A 21,594-nucleotide genomic window follows, 5' to 3' on the forward strand; every position below is an offset into this window, starting at 1 on the left:
GAACTTGGACATTATTGTAACATCGCCGCATATTTATTAAGCAACGCGCATTAGAAAACTGTTGACCGGGCAATAATTCGATACACTTTGCACTCGACTACATAACATAATAAAACATACCTTACGGCGCGTATAACCCACCTGATGGTATATAATAATGTCGACTGGCTTTTATATATTATACGAAATACGAATCGCGAAAAAATAGCGTAACATTATACGCACGTCATCGTACGCGCCACAGGCATGACGGCAGTGCGAAATAAGTAATAGCCACTCACACACGCACACGAACATACGTGTGTATTTATATATATATTTTTTCTTGTGACCGTCTGTCGGTGGATTAAAGAAAGAAAAAAATCGAAAATCGAAAATGCTCGTCGAGAAGGGTATCCTAACAACATAATAATAGTAAACACATATTTTAATATTAATATTTAATAGTATAGGTACCTCCTATATAAAATGTGTAACAATAATTATAGTTGTAAATAAATATATATATATATAAAAAGAAAACGAGTGTGTTAATCGAACAACGTAGAAGATTATATATATCAGTCGAAGTGTAACACACGTCAGAATCTCTCCTCTCTCTCTCTCACTCCCTCGCTCATTCTCTTTATCTCTCCCTCGACCCATCGTTTACGGTTTTTTTTCTCTCGAAAATTACAAAATCATTATCGTCCGTTCAACCGTCACATTCCCGCCACTCCACCTCTGCCCGCCGTCCATCGATTGTGCGCCACCGTGTCGCTCATGATTTCTTTTGATGCACCGTCGTTGTGCAGTCGGTTACCGCTGTTATAACACACCACCTACCACCACTTACACCACCTTCACAAACACCACCTACACCTGCAACGACTGCAACACCATCATAACATATATAACACCTATATATATAACATTAAATACCTCTACCGCTTGGCGTGCACAACCCGACATACACACACACGCACCACCGTACACCCCCAAAAGCAAGCATACTCGTCGTAGTCGACTCTAATCCTATTGGTCCGTAATATTGTTAGATCCCGTACTTGGAGGTGCACACACGGGAGGACCGGCGGTCCCGGGCCAGGCGGAACGCGGCTTCCGGGCTGACGTGCAACGAGACGTCCACAGAAACCCGGTGCTGTCGGTTCCCGCTGACGGTCGACTTCGAAGAGTTTGGATGGCACTGGATCATCGCGCCCAAGCGGTACGTGGCCAACTACTGTTCTGGCGCATGCGACCCGATGCTGTTCCCGAAGTACCCACACACGCACCTGGTGCAGATGACCAAGTTCGGCACGGGACCGTGCTGCGCGCCCCGCAAGATGTCCGCCATATCCATGTTGTACTACGACCCCGACTTCAACATTATCTACGGCATGTTGCCTGGCATGGTGGTGGACAGATGCGGCTGTACCTAATCGATGGCAACGCCAGTCGCTCACCTTTCGCCACCAATGTCACATGACACACACACACACACACACTCGCGCGTACGCTAATAGGCACGTACCCATCATAGGGGGGGGGGGGGTCTCGTCATCTCCAATTCTCATTTCCAACACCCATATTTCGTAATTCTGTACTACTCAATTACGCATCATTGCGGATAAAACCACGCAGTCAAATGCGATGCATATTTTAATTTAATTTTTTTTTGTCGTCGTCAAGGATCATTATTTTTAGGGTGAATAAACTTGAACAATTTTAAAGGGGGGATTTACACGGACCCCCATGATACATTGATACGTGCCTGTGTGCGCGCGCACGCACACGCACACACACACACACACACACACACACACACATTGATTATTTTCGCTCTACACGATGATATTTTGTTAGGTATAAATATCATGATGTTTATAATTCCATCGCTAAAATGCGATATAAGTGAAAAACGTAACCTATATTTATATAACGTGAATTACAGATAACATTAGAATTTTTCGATATTATTATGTTAATAATATACGATGTATTCCGCGTTGTCCACGAATTAAATATTATTCATATTGTAACGATAAAATAAAAATAAAAAATATTTATTCGCAACGCGCTTCTTTGTAAATACACTTTTTTTGTTTGTTTTATTATTTTACTATTTTTTTAAAAACGGAATCTTTTTATTTTCGCGTCGCCGCCTCTTCTGTCGTTGTCATTCCACATGTCGCCCAATGACGCGTGTAATCTAATATTTTATAATAGTTATAATCATTAATAATAAGACTACTCAATTATTTCATAATATACGATTTAATAATATGTGTCATAGTTAGTATTATATTGTTATTATTTATGAAATATATTTGTGAATTATTTATATACTATAAATTATAATATTACTTATATAGACGAAAAAATTAACCATTCTACAGTTCACATTATTAAGAGGATATCGCATGCTCATGTGTTTTCTCCGTCTTACACACGTATGACCGTAGAATATATTTTTATTTACCAGTTTTAATAGTGAGCTGTCAGTTTCGATATTTGTGAGAGTTTTGAACTTATTATAAAATTCAAAGGTAATAATATATCTATCTAGAACCCCACATAGGCTTTTATTAATATTATATTTTTTTAAATAAGTAATGACCTCTTTGACACTGTAAATTTTAAAATGATAATAACTTTAATAAAAATAATGTTATAAATAAAAGCCTTAGATAATAATCTACTACAATCAAACTGTGTAATAGATCAATATTCAATTCTAATAACATTATATGTAAATTAACATACCCTCTAATGTCAATACTAATAGCACACTATTGGAACTGGTGAATGAAGATTCTCTGTCATACGTGTGAAGTCCTCTTAATATGAAATGGATGATAGAGCTAAGTACGTAGTATACGATTTCCACGTGCAAGGCTAGCTCATGCAAAACGTCTAAATTTTTTTGTCGACAAATTTACATGTACAATAAAACACTGTATAATATTTTATAGATTTTATAATTCAAAATGTAAAATCAAAAAACTAAAGAAAAAACATTAGCAAGTAGCATTATTTTAAAATATTATATATATATATAAAATGTATAGATGTATTTTATTTTATAAGTAGAAATAGTTTCTAAAACAAATTAAAAATGTTACGACTGGACTTGAATAAACTAAATATTAAACAATTATTACTTTTGTCCAACGATTGAATAGTAATTCGTATCGTATTATAATATGAGTATAGACTTATATAGACTTATATAGACATATGTAGAGTACATATACCTATTGGCGCAACTAGGGGGGTGCAAAAGGGTCTTTAGCACCCACAAGTTCTAATTTAGCACCCCTTGATATTTTAGATCTAACTATTATAATTATAATGAAATAACATCAATTTTATGTTTTTAATAGTACCTATAGCACCCCACGTTTTAGAAGTCTAGTTGCGTCTATGCATATACCTACTATAATAATTATATAATTTATATCTATATTTTAAATAATCTCCGTTCATTGATAGGCAGTGACTATTTACAATACCCTTACTAAGTATATCCGGAGATTACAACGTACATAATTATGATAGCAGTGACTCTAGTTGCGTACCGCAGTCCGCTGTAAAAAGTTATTCCTAATCTCGATTCGAGATTTTTTACTAATAATTATGGGCCAGCTTTTGAAGGACGTATCAGACATGTACTGATCAAAAATAATAAACTCTTATATTGTATATTATGTATATTTTTCAATGTTTGCTATATTTTTTTTTAATTTCTCGTATTGTTTCATATTGTGGCATATTTAGTCACTAGTAGAACCTTATTTGAAATTTTTTCATATAATTTATTATATTTCATAGTTTGGTTTTATCTAATGTTGTGCATAGAATTTCTAATGAATGTTTGCCTAATATACTTGTTTTGCAATTTATTAAGTGAATGCTTCTTATTTGTTTATAAAGGTATCTCATTGTATAGGTATATATTTTTAAAGATCGATGAAGACTATCATATTGTAGAACTTTCCGTTGAAATTTGAATGAAAAGCCTCACAAATATTATAGTAGTTCCCATAGACGCAGACGCATAGCATTATAGAAATCGTTATTATTACACAAACAGCCATTATAATATTATAGGTCCTTATTAATAAATGGTAAACACGATAAAATGGTAAATATTATTAGTAATAAACAATTCAGAAATAATGCAAAAAAACTCAGGGACGAAACTAGTATGCACATCCATAATATATTATTAAAAGTTTTTGTCCAATCTATTTCAAAATAGGACCTTAAGAACAATTGATGGAAAATTATAAATAAAATAAAATATAAAAACAGATTAGACGCACCGTAGAAGTCTCCCCGTGGAGGTACTACGACACAATAAAATTAGTCAAGTTAGCGGGTCCCGACATCACTGTACATGAATTGGGCATTATGTTTGGTTTCAAGAAACTTGGAGGTAACAGAGTTGAGAATTGCGATAAACATCCATAAAAATATTATTTTTTTGTAATAAGTGGTTGTCACCGTAAATATATTTTTATTTTTTCTCTGACCTACGTTCAAAATGTGCAAGTTTATTATTAATCTTTAAGTTTAAAATATTGTCTGTACATTAGATTCCTTAGGGTATTTAAATTTATATGCAGAACATAACGATTTAAAATGTTCATATAAAAATCTAAATGTCGTAAAAAAATTAACGTTCATGGTCGACGCATATTATGCAAGTTTTCAATAGGTCAATAATCAATTCACTTTATCAACATTAAATCTATCTTTACCCGAGATAGGTTCTGTTGAACACAAATTTGACATGTTGCACGTTGACTCGAGAAAGAAAAAAAACGAGTGCGCTGACGTCCTCTTAACAATAAATATTAATAACATATAATATGTAAAACGGTACGGTACTGACGGGACGCAAACCCAATCGGTTTGTATTGACTATTGGGTATAGGTAATACTACACAATATATAAATATAATTGGTATATAATAACGTAACTTAACGTAAAGATCATATTTTTTATATATATTATTTTATATTCCGGTGTAAAAAATAGTATAATATGCGATATTATTATATAATATCGCATATTATGTACCACGCTGTGGCGTTTATGCGGCGACCGGACCGAAGGCATTTACTGTATAATGTAGGTACACTATCATGCACGGTCCGTAAAAATCGTGCGATAACTCTCAACGATAATAATCCGACGCGACCGAACAAACCGAAAGTATCCGCGACCGGTCTATACGTCGGACGTCGTACCTACTTTATTGTGTTGTACACTTTTTTATATTATATTGCACGTCGTTGCGGCGTCGACAGTACAATGCGAAACCAGCCGATGCGTATTTTTTATTATTATTATTATTATTATTACGAGTGAGGAAAAAAAATAAATCGAAATCGCCAGTACCCATAATAATATTATACATTTGTATGATACACCGCCGTCGCCGTCGCCGTCAAGAAAACGTTCCGGGAGGCGCCCTCCCTCTCAGAGACGGCGGCGGCGGCGAGACTATAATGTAATATTACAATAATATATAACATCGATAATTTATCATCATTATTTTTATAATTAGTATTTTAATTCATAAGTGCTTCACCGGTCGTCTCATAGCCAGTGATTCGATTGTGTCGCTCCGATATACGTACGAATAATAATATGTGTATAGGTACTCGTATAATACGAGTATGTATATAACTAATCGCATCCTATTATATTACAATTTTACGTACCTATATAGGTGTTGTTATACGAAACATATTTTTACGTAATATGCATATAACTATTATTATTATGATTTTATAAATGCAGTGGGTAGTATGGTACCGATTTATTGTATATAATATCATGAATTTACGACGTATTTATAACGCGCCCATTTTAACTGCTGCAGCGCATTACCACGGTCGGGTTGAAGTATATCGTGCTGCAGTCCGATGGAATCGTACCTTTAGTAGATCTTAGATACATAATCATTCACCGACCAACGACGCTATAACAATGAAAAAAAAAAAGTAATAATATATGATAATAAATTAATAACTATATTAGATGGCAAATGTGTTACGCAATACTGTTGAACGGCGTATGTAATATGTATAATAATAATAATAAATTAAGTATAATATTGTTATTATAAGTTATAACATATTATTAAATATTATTACATAACAACGTTACACGTGCGGTGTATAGTAGAAGAGTACCTACACACATGCTGTATTATGCGATCCTTTTAACAATGATTCCTCGGTGTACCGAAAAGTTATTACCTTCTATGAGTTTTATAATCATAGGTACTAAATATAGTTAACGTTTTTTTATAATTATTATTTTTTAAATAACTCGAGGTCGTTATAAGAAATATCATTTTTCACAAGAAAATACATATTTCTTACAATAGGTATACCATATATTTTTTTGTATCGTTATAATTTCAACATTTTTATTTTACTTTTTGGAATAACAGCATACATTTTTAATTGTCTACTCCAAAGTATAAAACATTATGAAAAACAAAAATATTTTCCAACACTTTTCGAGATAACTTTGAGTTATTTCTGTGAAGAGAATCACACAGAAGGTAGGACATCATATTTACCACCTATACCCAACATGCCCAGAACCGTAAAAAAATAAAAAAATAAATAAACGTCATCGATCAACGAACCCAACCTACCCCGACCCACCCACTGACCAACAAAATTCCTACACACCGACAACGTCGTCATTGATCTGTGTGGGTTTTTGCGCAGATCCCATACCTGGAGGTGCACACGGAAGACAAACGTCGGTCGCGGGCCAAACGCAATGTACTTGGCAAGGACTGCGACGAAAACTCAAAGGAGCAGCTATGCTGCCGGTACCCTTTGACTGTGGACTTCGAGGATTTTGGCTGGGACTGGATCATTGCACCCAAGAAGTACGAGGCCAACTACTGTTCGGGAGAATGTCCGATGGTGTTCCTGCAGAAGTACCCGCACACCCACCTCGCACAGCTCACCAACAAGTCGGGCGCGTACCCGGGCACCGGTCCGTGCTGCGCTCCCCGCAAGCTGTCCGCCATATCCATGCTGTACTTCGACCAGGACTTCAACATTATCTACGGCCTGTTGCCCGGCATGGTGGTGGACAGATGTGGGTGCAGTTAGAGACCAACGCCGTCGTTGATATGATATTATTATTATTATTATTATTATTATTATTATTATCATATTTTATAATAATATTATGCAAAAATATTATAATTTTACTATTACTATTATTATTATTTTATAATTCGTCCCAGTTGCATTTACTATTGTATTGCATACCTATACTATATATATATATATATATATATACATGCATATATATATATATATATATATTATTAGCGTCTTAATTTTGTATTTTGTTCGTTTGTTTGTATTATTATACATTTTCAAATTATATCCTCTAATCAAACGTTGGTACTTACCTATATGCGTGCACTTCAGGAATGTCTTTTTTTTATGATTTCAACCCCGTCCCCAACTATAGACGCCATTTTTAATGCGCGTTCATTCGTTTTGCATATAAGTACAATGAAAATTATGGTGTGCCTCTCGTACATTTAACATTACCTACACGATATCGGTTTTTATATATAGGTAATTGCTATGATAATAATATGTAAAATACTGCTATAATATTATCTCGGAATTTTCGGTTTTTCTGCAAAAAAAAATCGCTCGTCGCAATACCTTTTCAATAGTAAACTTCCCAGCTATATACATTTCACCGACACCGTGTCGACGGCGAAACGTATAATAATACCTACGATAGAATTCGAGAGTGACATTTCGATCGGGAAATCATACGAGAATCTTCTATCCGTCCGTGGAAAACACCTCACACTAAAACCACCGGCGGTAAGATATGACGTTATAATATTACGATACACACCTATAATATATATATAATATATATATATATATATATATATATATATATATACAATTCACATGTTGTATAGGCATTGTCCTCGCATAATACGTAGACGAATATCATTATTAAATAAAATGTAGACGATTTCTATATTTCGGGACGTCATAATGAAACTGCCGACAATCTGCAGCTGCACTAGTCAATTATTAACTGTATTATGTTTCTAAAATGTATATAAGCGAAAACAATACCAGACGACACTAATTATGTAGGTATTTATGTGTATACCTCACAGCCGTTTTTCTTTTATGAACAAATTCCTTTCATGCAGTGCCTCGTTTTTATATTCTAATTTTTTTCACAAACACGCGATTCTCGCAGTGTTCGAGGTAAGATACTTGACCGCATTTAAAAAATTATAATATTATATGATACATATTCACATCAAATGTAATGCATAATGATTAATTTCATGCACTACCTCGCTTTCGTATAGGTTACATTCATTATTACTATTATTATTATTAAAAGACATTTTCCGTTGTTTTATTATATTCTTATATTTATAAAACGAAAAAAATAACACTGTATTGTAACATGTACATAATTTAAGTTACTATAGAGTGTACCTATCTATAATTATTATACTTTTTCTTTAGGTTCTTTGATTCTCACCTACCTATTAATTTTGTTGTGCATCGAGTATTCATGTTTTATTTATACATACATTTCAACGGGGTTTTAAGTAGTTTGCTATTCCCAAACATTATTATTTCGATTTATGTGGTACAACAAACTACAATATTATAGATCTTATATTAACGCAGTTATAACTTATGAAACATCAAATATTCAATTCAGAATTTATCATTATACAACATTTAAATGGTTTCAACGATCATTATGATATATTATTATACAGTTATATTTGTCACTTTAAAGTACATTTATATTTATATTATGTTTAAGTTCCTTTTTAGTTAGAAAACCACCTCCTATACTCTCATATACCCTTTATTTTTTTAAATGTATTTATTCAATATATTTCTTTTATAAACATTTACTTATAAAATATTATATCATTATAAATATATTTATTTATCATGAGTTAGACAATTGCATATTAAAGATTTGAATAAATAATAATAATCACGTATAAAAATATATTATGATAATAAAAAGGGAAACTAATGTAAATAATTTAGCTATAATTAATAAACTTATTAAAATAATTTACCGAGAAAGAATTTTATTATTATTATTTAATTATTGCTATAAGTATATCAAGTACTACAAAAAATAATTAATTAAATTATAATTTTAAATATAATATATATAATATTATACTTATGTAATGATGTTAAACAATTGACAATATACGGGTAATATTTAAATTCAAGCATAAACCTCAAATTGCCTTATGCCATGGTTAATACTTTAATAAAATATCAGTATGAGCATCTTCGACTGTAGTTACTAAAATGTACGTTACTAAAAATACAAGCATTACATGTTACAATCAAGTTAAATAAAATTTAAAACATATACACAATTTATTATTTTGTGGTTCCGTACAATACTATTGTACTTAATTGTGTATGCGATTGATTTATGTCGTAAAATAAAATACTGAAAGATTGTATCAACTACATCTAATTAAAATGCATTGCGACATTGTAAGTTACAATACTGAAATTAAACAATAAGGAAATAAATTATCGAAATTAAATTCTAAATTACATGGCTATATTTTTCAGTCTTTTACGATTTAAGTAAATTGGACTGAAAAAATAGTTTTAAATGTTGATTTTTCTGTATACAATGGACTTTATTTAATTTTTTTTTTTTTTATTATTGTTTTGTTACATAAATTTCTTAAGTTGTCAAGTAAATAATAATAATAAAAATAATAAATCAAATAAAGTATTCTTTAAATAAATGTAAGAGGTACATATTATTATACATATATATATATACAGGGTGATTCTTTTATCAAACAACATTTATATGGTGTTTGTGTGTAAATACCACCTAACATACACCTATAACACACAAACACCACCCAAAACTACCCAACTTTGGGAGGCTATATCTTGTAAACGGATTAACGAAAAATGAAAATTTAAACGTGAAAATTCATTGAAAAAATAGCCTTTTTAGTTTATGAAATTTTAAGTATAGGTTGTCATTTGAAAATCAAAAGTTGATAATGATTAACCTGATAAATATAAGGGTGAATATATTTAAAAAAATATATAGTTCTAGAACAAGATGATTCTAAAATTTTGAAAAAAAAAAATTTGAAAAAAGTCAATAGTTTTTGAAATAATCAGTGTTGTTTGTTAAAAGAATCACCCTGTATATATGCCTGAGTTAAAAAATACTTATAATATTGATATTATAAAACGATTTTAATTTTTCTTCATTAATTATAAAAAAATTATTGTAATTATAGGTACTCGTTAAATGAGAATAAAAAATATATTTTTAGCAAAAATTTTGAATAAAAACATTAAAAAATGCATTAGTTATGAATTTTATATTTACCTAATTATTGAGCTGTAATAGTTAAACTGAAAACTAATAAAAAAAAAATTGAATTTTATTGTATATTAATATGTTAAAGTTGATTAAAAATCAAAATGTATTTCCTAAACATTTAAAAATGTAATATGATTATTATTTTAATAGGTCGTAGATTGTAATTCTTCAAATAAGTTTTCCTTAACCAAATATTCTTGCGTGCATTTATGTCATCTATTGTAACTCCTTGTATTTGAAATACCGTATTAAGCAATAGAGATTTTAATTATTTTTTATTGTATATTCATTGACTAAACATGTTAATTGAAATTTAATCGTAGTTGCTAACTGTAGTATATACCATAGGTATAATGTGTTTGCTTGTTTAAAATACTTTTAATAAAATACTATTAGAATTATTGTTGTTACCTCAAAATTTACCTGCATTTTAAATTATACATTGGTTAAGTGACATTTATAAATTGAGTTCTAAAATTATCCGTTGCATATTAACTATTAACTATTGAATACTTAAATAAATTATAATATTAAGAAATATGAGTAAAATAAGGATCATGATAATCGTACATTTTGATTCTGAGCGGAGCGATGAATGTATTGATTTTAACACGATGTGTGTTTTAATTTTTTAATTAAATTTTTTTTTTGTGTCTGTCATCACGTTTTGAGGCAGTAAAAGTGCTTCGATTTTTGACTTCAGTACCTCGTTCGATCAGAAAGTGTATCTAGTTGGTACTTTGGGGGGGTCAAAAGTAAACAAACTAAAATTTAAGGGAAAAACGGGAAATTTTACGCACAATCAGTTTTCGACAAATTCGATTTTGGTTTTTGATGTAACTTTAAAACAAATGACCATAAATACATGAAATTTTCACCAAATATAAGTATAAATATATTCTATCCACTCAGAATCGTTTTTCGTATACAAATATCCAATGATATAATATTATAATATCATTGGATTCAAATTTAATTCCATCCATTACAGTAACCCTCTTGTAACCTACTGTACAGCTGCAGTGCAACATCCACGACTTAGCCGCTTTTTTATTATTGTTTATTTTATAGTTGCTTCATTGCTTGTGTCATTTTACATTATTTTAAGTTAGGCATTTCAAATATCTATCTTTTTTTTTTGTCCGGTATTTTTGGTTGGATAATTTGACGACCATACTTTCATAGAATTAAATAGAATAAGTACTTGATTTGATAGTAATGAATAATGATACAAACATATAAAATTTTTTATTAATAAATAATGTCCACTATGTTTTAGATGAGCATGACTCCTGCGTAATTACTGATATTTTATACTTTTATTGTAGGTATCAAAAATTTCGTTGGTTTTCTTTCGCATTAAAATATTAAATGCTTTTTAACAATAAATGCGTTAGAAAAGTAGGTATTCATCTATATAGAAATATCAAATATTAAATTAAAACCTTGATTTTTTCAAAAATATTATATAATTTATTAAATAACAACCTATTTAAATATTGTATTGTAATAAGGGTTTAAGAGGTCAAGCGGGCAATTACGTTTTAAGCAACGTGGAGGATTATCCAGGATATTAAGAGAGAATAAATTAGAGAAATGTGGAATTGGTTCACGGGAAAAAAATACCTTCCAGTATACAACTGTTCGAATTGGTTTCTGAATAAAATTGCTTATCAGTTTAACAGTATACAACTCACTGTTACAAGATACTACGTGTACCTATGTATAATCGATAATCTTATAATATTGTATTAGGTTTTACGATGTTTGGGAAAGTATATAAATATAATTTTATATCTAATAGATTGATTAGTTAATTAAATTAAAGTAAAAAAAAAAAATACTGAAAAGGAAAAGTTTATTTGATGAAAATATTAAAAAAATTGAAAGAGGGCCAAATTTCGAACCTACAGTTCGTTAAAAGTGTGTGTTGTAAATTCATACCACACTAATATTTTTCTTATATTATTTAGGTACCTATTATGAAATATTTTTACATTATTGTTACTTATTTATTATAAGCACAATTATTATTGTTGAAAAATACATATGTATTGTATATTTTAATATATTATACTATGCAACATTTTTAACCACAACTTAGTATTCTAGATAGTGTTTAAAGTATTTGAACTTAATTGAATTCTAAACAGTCCTATGTCCGAATAAATGAGACGGACATTTTTTCTGGTTAAATATATCAGAATAGTTTGAAAAGCGAATTTAACAAGGTTGCATTATCATGAAACCTTGTGGGAATTTCCCACTGGGAACCAATTCATATGTTACCTATATAGACAACCCGGGAACCAATTTAACAATTGGGAAACAATTCGTAGTCGTTCATAAATTATACGGAGCATCCTAGTTGGGTTCCGAGTACTAGGGTTAAATCGCAGGTATACTACACTAGTTGGGTCCGGGATTATTTTAAGTAAGTAACAAAGTATTTTATGTAAATCCAAATGAAAAATATTGTAAATTACAAGGATGTCATTCATTTGGGCGAGAAATTGACAGATCGTTTAAGCGAATTTATAAATTATTGAATAATAGGGAAGTAATAACATACCTAGGTAAGTCTACAATAATTTTTATAATATTTACAACAGCTAAATATTATTATATCGTTACGGCTGATTGGTATTTATACATCAATTTACAAATATAGATAGTGAATATTGTTAGATTGTACTAAGACGTGTGGGTTTTCATTTTTTGCCCATGTCTAATCTAATCAGATACTGAAGTGTGACATTTATTAATTAAAATTTAGTTAATATAATAAATATTATATATATATATATATGATAATATAAAAGATTTTTAACCATACCAGTTAGAGTTAACTGAGAGTCCTAAAAATGGGAAGGAATACCTATTAGTCTATATAAATGTTTATAAATATATATCTATAGCTCGCCCAAACGATGTATTAGATAAATTATGGGTCCTTCTAAATTTCACCCAAATGATATTATGTATAAATTCGCTCAAACGATATGTTAATTTGGTCATTCACCCAAATGAAAGCCCAATTACATTGATTAGCTATATTTTTATCAATTACTTTTTTGGTATTTTCCTACATGAAATATGTTAATGCCCAATTATTTAAGATTATCAATACATACGTATATTAAAATGAGAAACATAGAAAAAGTGAAAAATCTGTATCATACTAAAAGAAAAATTTATAAAATTCAAAATGAATGAAAATAATTCAGGAAGAATTATTAATCGATTACATTTTGTAAAATTAATGTCTTATACATTTTTACCAACAACCTTGTGATTTTTTTAAACAATAATTTATAATTATTTCTTTTATACAATACCTATTTATTATTTATATTCGATTTAAACATGTTTTTTTTTTTATTTAACATATTTATTTAATTTGTACAATCTGTAAGAGAAATATTTACAATAAGCACAATGGTGGAGTACATAATAGGTCGTGGTTGGCTTGAATGAAGACGCTATTCAATAATAGCACTATATATGGCGGGATAGTAGTGATTAGTAGTGGCGTAATTAGGAATTTATCTTAGGGGGGGATAAACATTTTTTTCCACACAAATTACTTAGATTTTCAAGTACAATATCTGGGAAAACTATTTCATCAAATATTCTTAAACTAATATATATGTACACAAAATGTATTAATAAATGTGCTTTAAAATTCTACACAATTTAGTACCTATACAATATTATAATAATTTCTTCAAAATGTAAATTTTGAATATATTAGAATTAAAATTTACTTTTTAATTAAATAATAATTTATAGATTTCCTGATATTAATTATGTTTAATATATTTCGTCGTGATGTCAGCACCATAAAACATATAATTCCATAAGCTTCAAATTAATATATAAATATACACATTATATAGGCACTGGGGGGGATATATCCCCCTCACCCCCCTTAATTACACCCCTGGTGATTAGTGGACTAATTCTGTCCCTATTTATCACAAAAATTCGTACTGCACATCTTTTAATGTACAATGAAATAATATAGAACCGCGGGTGGCTAAAAAAATATTATTTAAAAAAAATGTGTATAATGTATTCTGTACTACTTATTACTATCTATAAAGTAGTCTTATTTATTAGTATTTAGTAGGTACACACTTCTCGAATCCGTAGTGCACACTTTCAATTTCGGATTACACACTTTGTGTCGGGGTTCACCAGCTACACATTAAACGTCGGCCAGATTGGGTCACCCGGGATTGTTTGAGAGGAGAGGTTTTTAATGAGAGGGTTTCGTTGATTTGAAAGTTTGAGGTGGAAACGTTTGTATAGAGTTTTGGCGACGTTTTTAACTGTTGGAATGAGGAGGTCCCCGTGGAGGGTGTCATTCGACACATACAAAGGAAGTTTAGTTATCTGCCGGAGGCATTTATATCAAAAAGTTTGAATACGGTTTATGTTAGAGTCTTTGGCTGATCCCCAGAGTTGGATTCCATAGGACCATAGGTTTAAGGAGTACCTTATTCGTACGGATTTTGTTATGTAGTGTGACGCGTTTGGAAGAGAGGAGGAGGCGAAGCTGTCTTTGACGATTATTGAGTACTAGTCGTTTGTTGCATATGCGGGCAATGGCCCACGAGAGTCAGCGATCTAAGTATAAATCTAGGTAACGCACATTTTGAGCGGTCGAGAGTATAACATTTCAAATATTTTTTCTTAGTTTATACTATGTTATTATCATTTATTATTATAATGAAATTCGAATAGTTCATATTTTTAATGACAAAAAAACTATAATAAATAAACTGTAAAAAAAACATTTTTAACCATATGTTTGGTCTATTTAGATCATGAATAGTCCTAAGTCTGTTAAAATGAGAAGGAAAATTATATCATGTATAGTACTCACCAAAAATACTTACAACACTAAATATAATAGGTAAGTCATACTTAATAATATACTAGAACGTTTATTACGTAGTTGTATTATATTGTTGGCTGGCCATTGATATATTATTTAATCGTGTTCTTTAATCGTTTGTATCTGCCGACTACCATATTTAAATTATCGTGACGATTTTGTTTTTTCTTATTTCTTTTACACCCGCCCTAGTACCTATATTTCAATATTTATCATAGTTATTGCAGCTGAAATTTTATGTTAATGGGAATAGTTGCTGAATTATTGATACTCCGAAGTCAAACCAGATATAGTATTTAAATTTTGATTGGTAGGGATAGTTTAAGTTTTTATTAATTTGACTTTAACATCAAGAACATAGCATGTCTTAAAGGCAAATCGAAATTCCAGGTTTACACTCCTTATTGGTTGTCTTTAAAGTCATAATTAATCTATAAAGAATTTAAAGATTTGAATTCTGATAGAATATATATATATTTATATATACAAGATTATAATAAGATTTAAGAATTAAATACAAACCTATAATATAACTAAACATAAAAAGTACCTACATATGTTAAACAACTAATACAGCTTGTAGAAATCGAAGTAAACATTAAATTAAATTAATAAAGTATATTTATTACACAGCACCTTATATATTATATTATATAATTTTATAAGATTATTTCCAGTGAGAATTAACGATATAAAACTTATATATGCTATAGCTGGTACTAATAAATGTTTATCACAAATCACTATCTATCAGTTTACTGTAAACTAATCAAAAAAAGTTTAAAATATAATATGAACAAGAATATTGTACTTTGCATTTGTTTTGTTTTGTTTTGTTTTTTTTTTTTAAAACAAATTAATCGATATTTATATGCGTGGGGTTATTGTCTGTATCTAGTAGGTACTTACATAGATAACAACAATTTATTGGGATTTGTATAACAAAATATATACATAAAGTAGTAACATTATATACACATCACTAGGTTACTATATTCAGATTTATTCAAGGTTCGCGTAATTTTGAACATTTAAAAAAAATAACGGCCTCGAGTGTCTGGCAATTTTAAAAAAGGAAAAAATACAAATGATTTAAACGTTTGCGGCATATATACAGTACGTACACCTCAAAAGTGGTTCGCCCACGATTCAAAATGAGATCGGGTTGCCCTTAAATACAATTCTATCGTAAATCAAATCACGGAGGCGCCAACATTCTGTTTCGCATAAATTAGAACCATAATACACCACAGGCGAGAGACACATCGTATATAAATTCTTCTTTAGAATCTTATTATCCAGTGTCTATACATGCATTTTGCCATATGGGATAATAGTATCATGGGTATTGGACCTTATAAAATAAAACAGACAAATGTTTAATCAAAAAGATTTTATTAAAATAAAATAAAGAAAAAAACACGATTGTCTTTAATTTTTCGAATATTGAGTTCTTTAAATAGATACATACAAGTATGAAGTAAGTAATACCTACTGTTTCATATTAAGTATCTTAATTATATTATAATATTTCTATATGTCCATAGAAATGTTAACTCCACAACTACAGCCAGAACACAATGTATTAAATGTTATCATAAAGAATTTTATTTACTCTTAAAAATTGAATACATATTGTTTTACAATTAACTTTCAAAAATCTTTTTCCTCCATTTCAGATAATCCCCTAAGACGGCTTAAGCGAAGATGGTTTTGCGACCTTCTATCTCAAATTTAAAATAGCTTAACTTAATAAACTAAAAAAATAAAAACTCAAAATAGGTAGTGTCATTAATGTTACTAATGTTGCTAATGGGTGGTTTCTTCCCTCAAGAGATTCATATGTAAATTACTCTGTGCACATTTGCTTATTGTTCTAGATATAAACAGATTGTAAATTTCTTATAAAAAGAAACTTTAAAAAAAGACAAACATCAAGCCTTGTTAGTATTGTTATCTCTTTCCTTAGCCTGGAGTTTTTTTTGGAACAAATCAAAAACAAATCGAGGTACTGATGATATAAATGATTGATTTTAGAACTTAAATTAAACAAAAATGTATGACAAAAAACATGTTCTGATTATCGTAGTCTAAAATATGTATATAATATTATGTACCTAAATCATATTTTAAACGATCCAAATTAATAAAATTGTTTTTTGTGATAACGAAGAAAATTGAGAATTGAGTAAGAATCATAAAATTAGTCACATGAACTTTTTCAGTTGAGCCTAGTACTCGTAATATGTATACGACATTAAAATTGAAAATAGAATACCTATAATATATGATTATTTTAACGTGTAATGTAATGCATGTAAATAACAAATGAAGTGGAACATTTTATTACGAGTATATATTATAATATGAATGTAATTAAACTTGCCAGTTGTAACCATGGTATAGGTAACGAGCACCCCTTTGGGCTCTTTGGTATTATAAAACTAGCTCTGCAGTAAAAAAGAACTTTTAGCTTCAGTGATACAGTGCTTTATTTGGTGTTTTTTGTCTGGTAATTATATAATTTTATTTACCAATTTTCATAAGCTATTCATAAAATGCTCTGAACTTAACTATAAGCTATTGATTTTCAATAATTATCATTATTTAGTTTAACCTATACACTTAATTGGCTTTTTCAGAATAAATAAATAATATTACATATTAAACCTCCTGGCCAGAAAAAATGGAATTGCACAACTGTGAAGTGTCTACCTACGAGTACTCGAGTATCTAAATACAAGTATTCTTATAACTTTTTAATGACAAATGGGTCATTATGAGTATTATTTTCATTGGATATGTAGTATTCACATAATGAAAAATTTGATTAATTATCTATTATAACTAGGTAACATATTTCAGGATTAATACTAATTTAATTATAAATTAGGTAATATTTAACTATTTTTTTCATGAGTTTTATCTGATATAAATTGTTATTTTAGCTGTGATTTTGTGATAAATATAGAAACATCGTGATTGATATATTAAATAAACAATTTTTAAGGTTTATTTACTTTGTATATTGTTTTAATATATTTATAAACATGAAATATACCTATTATATTAATTATACATGAGTCCAAAAAGCCAATATTATATTATATATTTATTGGAATTAAGTCTACCAACCTATAATGTTTTTTAATTGCCTATGCCACAGCGGGTATTTTTATTACTAAAAAAATAAGTCCAAAAATAAAAGGTGTCGTTATTTTTTGGTAATTTATTTATAATAGTATTCGCATATTTTTTTTCTCGGGATTATGGCTATTTATTCTCCTCATTAATATCCTAGTTCTTTAAAATATATATATTTTTATAACTCTGTACAAAGTATCCTTATAAGTTATAATACCTTTAAAACTGAACCAATACCTATCGCTATCATTGATATTACGAATGCAACTATTAATATAGGCATATAGCTAGTAAAAGTAACAGATATTGTTTTTTATTTCACTAAGTGTATAATTGAAAATATGAAATATAACCATCATCTTCTCATCAAAAACATAAATATATTATTTATTTATTTTATACTGGGATATCTATGCTTATACTATTTAGGTATGCGCATATTAGACGATGTGATTTATTCAACATGATCGCTAGGTACATATTTGGTATAATAGAAACTTAGTTAACATTATAATAATAATTTAATATAAAATTGACTATATTCAAACTATAATTTAAATGATTAGAAACGATTTCTTATTATCATTTAATATAACACAATAATAATAAAATAGTGTTTTGTTTCTTATATTTGTTCAAGAAATTATGATCGAATGTTTATGCGGCATAACAATTAATTATCATAAAATTATGTTCGTTATCTGTCGTATGGAATACTCATGTTGTGTAAAGATTACATTTTGTTGAAAGCCTATAATAATTACACACTTACTGAGGTGTGAGAGATTTTAATATCTGCCCATTGCAGAGTGGACAAATCTCTTCGCGATACGATATCGCAAGTCACATCACTTACGCAGTTACGCTTCTTACGGAGTACCTATTATAGAAATAAATATTTAAATATTATCCAGCATAACGGAAGTTTCATTCTTACACGATACTCTCACGCGGTAATCTTTTCCCGTCTGGTTGGTTGAAGGATGTTCGTCGGTAGTAGTTTTGTCACAACAATAATTCATCGATTTCTACACACAGATAACGAGATAACCTTTTCTTTTACTATTATTGTGTGTTTATTCTCATTATTATAACACTATTATATTATTATTATACAGTTTGCGTGATCGTCATGTCGTTCAGACTTTGGTAGAACGTGTGCGGTTCCAGCTCAAAAATAAAACTGTAAACCGATACCGATCTGGTGCCCGCCTGTTGGGACGTCCGACTGCACTATCATAATTATAATATTATACTGTAGGTATACGCATAAAATATCGTACATGACGTGTGGCGTGTATAGTAGTGAGTAGATAGTAGATTTATAATATATAATATAAATGTTATGTGTACACACACACACACACACACAACCACGATTGTACGTATTCAAATTGATCTCGATTTATTACATTAGAAATAGTGAAACTTGTGTTTGTCCGACCAGAGATAGATGAATATATAACAACATAATATTATTTATCTATCCATATAAATCATATAAGTTATATTATACTTCAAATTCATTATGTCAATTTAGTATGAAAAAAAATTTTAATGCCTTTTCATGAATTTTTTTTTACATCTTATATTCGTATACTGCAAACTACGGTTGGTTATATGTATACACAAGTACTCGATATATTGAGGACACCAACCCCTTTTACATTTTCAAGTTTTTAGTACAAGACCGTCCTTTGTAAACTCGTGGTTGGCCGGAAACAGCACGTAAGGGATTCATACTATGTCTGTCTGTACATTGTCCTTTTGGGAAAAAATTAAAACAGTTGTTAAATATATGTACAATAACTCCTTGGTATAGATAGATTAGTCAATTTATATGAGTTTATTGTATATACTATGTATAGTATAATAATATATATATTTATCATAAAATGCGAATAATTAATTTGTATATGTCTATAACTGATATATTATCTACGCGGTGTAGGTTTATGTATATATATTAGATTTATATCTAGTTAAACGGTTTTTAAAGTTGTAGTTCTGGTGTCCGAGTTCTAGTGACTTTGCTTTATAATCCTATTTTTCTTATACACGAGGTACATGCTGTCTTCACTACAGCATGTATGTTGTTTGCGTCAAAGACATATACTTTGCAAAGTGCTTATTCCAATAAACATCACATTGTGATGTTTACGTTTCCGTGTTTATTCTGTGGAACGTAACGATCTACTCTTTTCTTAAAATTGAAATCTATATAAAACTTACATACTAGCTAATGGAGTAAGTTTAATTTTAGTAAATTACTAATAAGCATACATGGGTAATTGATACAGTGATATAGGTATAGATGATATAATAATTCTGAAATATGAATTATTGTATCAACACATTAAAATAAAAAACGATACTATAGTCTGTAAGTGGAATTTTGTTTAGTAGTGTTAAAGACTAATAACCTATGGAATTTTTCTGAAAATAAAAGTATCACAAAATTAACAGTATTTTAACTAACTTCGTAGTTATTTTTACTATTTGTAAAATAAGAAAACAAATTAGGGTTTGTTGTTTTAATTATTTCACGTAGATATATACATAAAAATACTAGTGATTTTTTAGTTCATAGAAGTTTTATAAAGCTAAAAAATGGTTAATGAAGTTAACAGTTAATGGTTAATTAATAAGTATAATGTTAAACGCCAAGTATAACATTTAAGTAGATAGTTTTTTTTTAAATTCATTTAATTGCGTCCACAAGTATATTAAAATATGTAAGAATTGCACGAGAGCATTCATGTATAGTATTTTCAACATTTTTCAGACAGCACAAAGTAATTTGGTATAGGCATATAATAATAAAATAATTTAAGAAATTAATTCAGACAACTTTATGCTAAATAAATATGCACAAGAGTTATATAAGAAGTAGTGTAATGCTTATAATATGTGCTTAGATATGTTTGAGATAAATAAATTATTTAAATGAAAAAGAGTAAAACATCATAAAAAATTGATTCATTTACATTATAACCAAAAAGCATAATATTACAATAATAACTTTTAAGATCATATAAAAAGTGTAATGGCAGTATTTTTATAAGATTCAGTTAAAAACAAACTAGTACTTAGTACTCTCAATCATCATTGTTTT

General features: G+C 29.2%; 1 protein-coding gene across 4 annotated transcripts in view; it reads left to right on the forward strand.

The window, feature by feature from the left end:
* myo (growth/differentiation factor myoglianin) overlaps positions 1-7,247 on the forward strand; it is a 37,356-nt gene extending 30,109 nt beyond the window's left edge. For 3 of the 4 annotated variants that reach the window (XM_089219285.1, XM_089219287.1, XM_089219286.1), the window contains exon 5: positions 6,739-7,247. In XM_089219285.1, the coding sequence (XP_089075411.1) occupies positions 6,739-7,134 (396 nt within the window). In that variant the 3' untranslated portion in view covers positions 7,135-7,247. Of the gene's footprint in view, positions 1-1,037; positions 3,140-6,738 lie in introns of those variants that run through there. The other variant, XM_015512199.2, reaches the window with a different exon arrangement.
* Positions 7,248-21,594: the final 14,347 nt, after the last annotated feature.

The sequence above is a fragment of the Diuraphis noxia genome, unplaced genomic scaffold, assembly GCF_037042655.1.
Source record: "Diuraphis noxia isolate RWA-SAM2 unplaced genomic scaffold, SU_Dnox_SAM2 contig0002, whole genome shotgun sequence".
NCBI lineage: Eukaryota > Metazoa > Arthropoda > Insecta > Hemiptera > Aphididae > Diuraphis > Diuraphis noxia.